Raw genomic sequence first — 6,865 nt, 5'->3', positions numbered from 1 at the left:
GAGACCAGACACAGAGAACAGTCAGAGACACAGAGAACAGTCAGAGACACAGAGAACAGTCAGAGACAGAGACACAGAGAACAGTCAGATACCAGACACAGACACAGAGAACAGAGAACAGTCAGAGACCAGACACAGAGAACAGTCAGAGACACAGAGAACAGTCAGAGACCAGACACAGAGAACAGTCAGAGACCAGACACAGAGAACAGTCAGAGACACAGAGAACAGTCAGAGACAGACACAGAGAACAGTCAGAGACAGACAGAGAACAGTCAGAGACACAGAGAACAGTCAGAGAACAGTCAGATACAGTCAGACACAGAGAACAGTCAGATCAGAGACACAGAGTATGTATGGATATCATCAGCAGTTTGGCTGTTGTGTTTGAATATTGAAGTGATAACCTCATCTGTTGACCTCACGTTGTCATGGTGTTGACCTGCAGGTGACCCGGAAGCTCTGAAGAAGAAGAGTTTCACCATGAAGGAAGGAGTGGACTACAGAGTGAAGATACACTTCAAGGTAAGAACCTTCTCCTTCTTTGTCCTGGACTACAGAGTGAAGATACACTTTAAGGTGAGAACATCTCTGTCACGACTCAGCACTTGACCTAGATGCAGATACAGGAGTCGGATGGTTCGGGTCTCAGAATATTTTTTATAACATAGGGACAGTTTAAAGGGCAGGTCGAGGGCAGGCAGAGGTTCATAAGTCCAAGACAGAGTCAACCAGGGACAGAACGGCAGGCAGAGGTTCATAAGTTCAAGACAGAGTCAATCAGGGCCAGAACCGCAGGCAGAGGTTCGTAAGTCCAAGACAGAGTCAATCAGGGCCAGAACGGAAGGCAGGCTCAGGGCCAGAACGACAGGCAGGCTCAGGGCCAGGACAGGCAGAAAGGTTGGAACCGGGAAGACTAGAAAACTAGAACTTGAACAGGAGAAACAGGAAACACGCTGGTAAGACCTGACAAAACAAGACGAACTGGCAACGGACAACCAGAAAAAGCAGGTATAAATACACTGGGGATAATGGAGGGAAATAGGAGACACCTGGTGGGGGGGGGGGAGATAAACACAAGACTGGTGAAACAGATCAGGGATCAATCTCCTCTTCACCTTTCTGTTCTGCTCTGTTTTGTTCTGTTCTGCTCTGTTTGGTTCTGTTCTGTTCTGTTCTTCTCTGCTCTGTTTGGTTCTGTTCTTCTCTGCTCTGTTTGGTTCTGTTCTGTTCTGTTCTTCTCTGCTCTGTTCTGTTCTGTTCTTCTCTGCTCTGTTTGGTTCTGTTCTGTTCTGTTCTGTTCTGTTCTGTTCTTCTCTGCTCTGTTCTGTTCTGTTCTGTTCTTCTCTGCTCTGTTCTGTTCTGTTCTTCTCTGCTCTGTTCTGTTCTGTTCTTCTCTGCTCTGTTTGGTTCTGTTCTGTTCTGTTCTTCTCTGCTCTGTTTGGTTCTGTTCTGTTCTTCTCTGCTCTGTTTGGTTCTGTTCTGCTCTGTTCTTCTCTGCTCTGTTTGGTTCTGTTCTGCTCTGTTCTTCTCTGCTCTGTTTGGTTCTGTTCTGTTCTGTTCTTCTCTGCTCTGTTTGGTTCTGTTCTGCTCTCTTCTCTTTTTTTATTTATTCTATTTCACCTTTATTTAACCAGGTAGGCCAGTTACATTTACATTTACATTTAAGTCATTTAGCAGACGCTCTTATCCAGAGCGACTTACAAATTGGTGCATTCAGTTGAGAACACCTTTATTTAACCAGGTAGGCCAGTTGAGAACACCTTTATTTAACCAGGTAGGCCAGTTGAGAACACCTTTATTTAACCAGGTAGGCCAGTTGAGAACAAGTTCTCATTTACAACTGCGACCTGGTCAAGATAAAGCATAGCAGTGTGACATAAACGAGGAGGCAAAATAATTACAATTTAGCAAATGAACACTGGAGTGATAGATGTGCAGATGATGATGTGCAAGTAGAAATACTGGGATGCAAAAGAGCAAGTAGATTAATAACAATATGGGGATGAGGTAGTTGGGTGTGCTATTGACAGATGTGCTGTGTACAGGTACAGTGATCGGTAAGCTGCTCTGACAGCTGATGCTTAAAGTTAGAGAGGGAGATATAAGTCTCCAGCTTCAGTGATTTTTGCAATTCCTTCCAGTCATTGGCAGCAGAGAACTGGAAGGAAAGGCACCAAAGGAGGTGTTGAATTTGGGGATGACCAGTGGGGCTTTGGTGACCAAACGGATGGCACTGTGATAGACTACATCCAGTTTGCTGAGTAGGGCGTTGGAGGCTATATTGTAAATGACATCGTCGAAGTCAAGGATCGGTAGCATAGAACACTAAGGTAACCTGCCTAAATGACTACCGACCCGTAGCACTCACATCTGTAGCCATGGAGAGCTTTAAAAGGCTGGTCACGGCTCACATCAACACCATTATCCCAGAAACCCTAAACCCACTCCACTTTGCATACCCGCCCTAACAGATTCACGAATCTCTATTGCACTCCACACTGCCCTTTCCCACCTGGACAAAAGGAACACCAATGAAAATGCTATTCATTATTTCATATTCAGCTCAGCGTTCAACACCATAGTGCCCCCAAAGCTCATCAATAAGCTAAGGACCCTGGGACTAAACACCTCCCTCTGCAACTGGATCCTGGACTTCCTGACGGGCCGCCCCCAGGTGGTGAGGGTAGGTAACAACACATCTGCCATGCTGATCCTCAACACAGGTGCCCCTCAGGGGTGTGTGCTCAGTCCCCTAATGTACTCACTGTTCACTCATTACTGCACGGCCAGGTACGACTCCAACACCATCATCAAGTTTGCCGATGGCAAAACAGTAGTAGGCCTGATCACCGACAACGACGAGACAGCCTATAGGGAGGTCGGAGACCTGGCCGTGTGTTGCCAGGACAACAACCTCTTTGTCAATGTGATCAAGACAAAGATGATGATGGTGGACTACAGGAAAACGAGGACCGAGCACGCCCCCATTCTCATCGATGGGGCTGTAGTGGAGCAGGTTGAGAGCTTCAAGTTCCTTGGCGTCCACATCACCAGCAAACTAACATAGTCCAAGCACACCAAGACAGTTGTGAAGAGGGCACAACAAAACCTATTCCCCCTCAGGAGACTGAAAAGATTTGGCATGGGTCCTCAGATCCTCAAAAGGTTCTACACCTGCACCATCGAGAGCATCCTGACTGGTTGCATCACTGCCTGGTAAGGGCACTACTTTAGACCAGGGTCTATAGGACTAAGGGCACTACTTTAGACCAGGGTCTATAGGACTAAGGGCACTACTTTCGACCAGGGTATATAGGACTAAGGGCACTACTTTAGACCAGGGTCTATAGGACTAAGGGCAGTACTTTAGACCAGGGTCTATAGGACTAAGGGCACTACTTTAGACCAGGGCCTATAGGACTGAGGGCACTACTTTAGACCAGGGTCTATAGGACTAAGGGCACTACTTTAGACCAGGGTCTATAGGACTGAGGGCACTACTTTAGACCAGGGTCTATAGGACTGAGGGCAATACTTTAGACCAGGGTCTATAGGACTGAGGGCACTACTTTAGACCAGGGTCTATAGGACTGAGGGCACTACTTTAGACCAGGGTCTATAGGACTGAGGGCACTACTATAGACCAGGGTCTATAGGACTGAGGGCACTACTTTAGACCAGGGTCTATAGGACTGAGGGCACTATTTTAGACCAGGGTCTATAGGACTGAGGGCACTACTTTAGACCAGGGTCTATAGGACTGAGGGCACTACTTTAGACCAGGGTCTATAGGACTGAGGGCACTACTTTAGACCAGGGTCTATAGGACTGAGGGCACTACTTTAGACCAGGGTCTATAGGACTGAGGGCACTACTTTAGACCAGGGTCTATAGGACTGAGGGCACTACTTTAGACCAGGGTCTATAGGACTGAGGGCACTACTTTAGACCAGGGTCTATAGGACTGAGGGCACTACTTTAGACCAGGGTCTATAGGACTGAGGGCACTACTTTAGACCAGGGTCTATAGGACTGAGGGCACTACTTTAGACCAGGGTCTATAGGACTGAGGGCACTACTTTAGACCAGGGTCTATAGGACTGAGGGCACTACTTTAGACCAGGGTCTATAGGACTAAGGGCACTACTTTAGACCAGGGTCTATAGGACTAAGGGCACTACTTTAGACCAGGGTCTATAGGACTAAGGGCACCACTTTAGACCAGGGTCTATAGGACTAAGGGCACTACTTTAGACCAGGGTCTATAGGACTAAGGGCACTACTTTAGACCAGGGTCTATAGGACTAAGGGCACTACTTTAGACCAGGACCTATAGGACTAAGGGCACTACTTTAGACCAGGGCCTATAGGACGAAGGGCACTACTTTAGACCAGCACCTATAGAACTGAGGGCACTACTTAGACCAGGGTCGATAGGACTAAGGGCACTACTTTAGACCAGGGCCTATAGGACTAAGGGCACTACTTTAGACCAGAGTTTATAGGACTGAGGGCACTACTTAGACCAGGGTCTATAGGGTTAAGGGCACTAGTTTAGACCAGGGTCTATAGGACTGAGGGCACTACTTTCGACCAGGGTCTATAGGACTGAGGGCACTAATTTAGACCAGGGTCTATAGGACTGAGGGCACTAATTTAGACCAGGGTCTATAGGGCTAAGTGCCCTGGTCAAACATTGTGCACTGAATAGGGAGTAGAGTGTTTTGGAACAAAGCTGTCTAAAGTTGCCTCTTAATGAGACTTCATATTACAATAACTATCCTTTCCTCCCCCTCCCCCCCTCCCCTCCCCTCCCCTCCCCTCCCCTCCCCTCCCCTCCCCTCCCCTCCCCTCCCCTCCCCCCTCCCCTCCCCTCCCCCCTCCTCCCCCCCTCCCCTCCTCCTCCCCTCCCCTCCTCCTCCCCTCCCCTCCTCCCCTCCCCTCCCCTCCTCCCCTCCCCTCCCCTCCTCCCCTCCCCTCCCCTCCCCCCTCCCCTCCCCTCCCCTCCCCTCCTCCTCCTCTCCCCCTCCCCTCCCCTCCTCCCCTCCCCTCCTCCTCTCCTCCTCCCCTCCTCCCCCTCCCTCCTCCCTCCTCCTCCCCCCTCCTCCCCTCCTCCTCCCCTCCTCCTCTCCCCTTCCCTCCTCCTCTCCTCCCTCCTCCTCCCTCCTCTCCCCTTCCCTCCCCTCCTCTCCTCTCCTCCTCCTCTCCCCTTCCCTCCCCTCCTCTCCTCTCCTCTCCAGGTTAACAGGGATATTGTGTCTGGGCTGAAGTACGTCCATCTGACCTACAGGAAAGGAATCAGAGGTAAGGAGGACCCCATTTTGTGCCGAGCTGTGGATACGCTGTGCTGTTTAGGCCCATAGACCGTGTCAGTTTCTGATACATACATCTAAACCCTGGCTAGCAAGGGTGCAACTGAGCTGCCATTTTATGTGTTGTCATCGACACAAGACATCACAGTTTCCACACGTACACCTAATTCCGGGTTAACAGCGATGCAACTGAGGTGCCATTTTGTGTGTTTTCATTGACACAAGATGTCAGTTTCCCCCACATTCACCTAAAACCTGATTACCAACTGTTCAACTGAGCCGCCATTTGGTGTGTTGTCACTGACACAAATTGTCACAGTTTCCCCACATTTACCCTTAAAACCTGGCTAGCAAGTGTGCAACTGAGCGTCCATTTTGTGTCGTGCAGTGGACAAGGCGGTGTACATGGTGGGCAGCTACGGGCCGCGGGTGGAGGAGCACGAGTTCATGACCCCGGTGGAGGAGGCGCCCAAAGGCATGATTGTCAGAGGCAGCTACCACATCAAGTCCCACTTCACCGACGACGACAAGACCGACCACCTCTCCTGGGAGTGGAACCTGGGGATCAAGAAGGACTGGGACGAATAGAGAGGAGCCTCATTTCTCTCTCCCTCCTTCCATCTCCCTGTGTCTCCACCCCTTCCTTTCCCCTTCCTTCCTTTCCCCTTCCTTCCTTCCTTGTCTCTCCCGTCTCCCCCACTTTCATCCCTCCTTCCTCCATCAAGAAGGACTGGGATGGATAGAGACCTCATCCTTCTCTCCATGCTTCCCTCTCCCCTTGTCTCCCCTCTCCCTCCTTCTCTCCCTCTTCATTTAGGACTGTCTCTCCCTCTTTCTTCCTCCCCCCTCCCTGCTTCTCTCCCTCTTCATTTAGAAGGACTGTCTCTCCCTCTTTCTTCCTCCCCCCTCCTCTCCTCCCTCCCTCCAAGGCCCACCTGTATAATAGTAAAAGACAGAGGCTGGTATGAAAGGTGTAAACAGGAAGTTAGGTTAGGCACGGTCTAGAACGAGACAGAGAGGATGTTGTCATAAACCAAACCAGTATCACATCATAGTAGACAACCGAACATCGTGGGCTACAACCCAAAATGGCCCCCTATTCCCTATATAGTGCACTACCCGCAGGGCTCTGGTTAAAAGTAGTGGACTATGTAGGGAATAGGGGCCATTTTGGGAGGCTATTTGTGATGTAATCTGATGTTCTCTACTACAGTGTGTTAACTGAAGGGGATCAAATGAAGTTAAACCCTGTGGGACTCACTCATACAGTGATGTTGGAGTATGGAGATGTATTTACACCCCATAGTGAGGCACATTCTAGAAGGTTATTCTAAAGTGTTCTATTCAGAAAATTGCCAGTTCAACAAGGTTTCAAGGAGCAGCCCTTTGTAATGTTAGTTATCAGTTAGAATGTTTGACAACAGCGTGTCTCATACTCCTCATGAAGTTGCCATCTTCTAAGTCCAACATCTAGAATGACCATCTTCTAAGTTATAGTTCTAGAATGACCATCTTCTAAGTTCTACATCTAGAATGACCATCTTCTAAGT

At 49.3% G+C, this 6,865-nt stretch overlaps 1 protein-coding gene across 1 annotated transcript; it reads left to right on the top strand.

Annotated features, from left to right (window-relative positions):
* The first annotated feature begins 380 nt into the window (after positions 1 to 380).
* LOC124026545 (rho GDP-dissociation inhibitor 2-like) lies at positions 381 to 6,474 on the top strand. The gene is made up of 3 exons (XM_046339459.1): positions 381 to 525; positions 5,244 to 5,307; positions 5,704 to 6,474. The coding sequence occupies exons 1-3, from the start codon at positions 484 to 486 to the stop codon at positions 5,901 to 5,903; spliced, it is 306 nt and encodes a 101-aa protein (XP_046195415.1). The 5' UTR covers positions 381 to 483; the 3' UTR covers positions 5,904 to 6,474.
* The last annotated feature ends 391 nt before the right edge of the window (positions 6,475 to 6,865 follow it).

This window comes from Oncorhynchus gorbuscha, unplaced genomic scaffold (assembly GCF_021184085.1).
Source record: "Oncorhynchus gorbuscha isolate QuinsamMale2020 ecotype Even-year unplaced genomic scaffold, OgorEven_v1.0 Un_scaffold_2755, whole genome shotgun sequence".
Lineage (NCBI taxonomy): Eukaryota > Metazoa > Chordata > Actinopteri > Salmoniformes > Salmonidae > Oncorhynchus > Oncorhynchus gorbuscha.
Note: the sequence above shows the minus strand (reverse complement) of the source record. Positions and strands in the feature narration are given on the sequence as shown.

Excerpts from the sequence above, each read along its gene's own strand:
- LOC124026545 (XM_046339459.1), top strand. The coding sequence starts at position 484 with ATGAAGGAAGGAGTGGACTACAGAGTGAAGATACACTTCAAG. Across the intron at positions 526-5,243 it reads GAGTGAAGATACACTTCAAG|GTTAACAGGGATATTGTGTC; the intron begins GTAAGAACCTTC and ends TCTCCTCTCCAG. Across the intron at positions 5,308-5,703 it reads CTACAGGAAAGGAATCAGAG|TGGACAAGGCGGTGTACATG; the intron begins GTAAGGAGGACC and ends TGTGTCGTGCAG.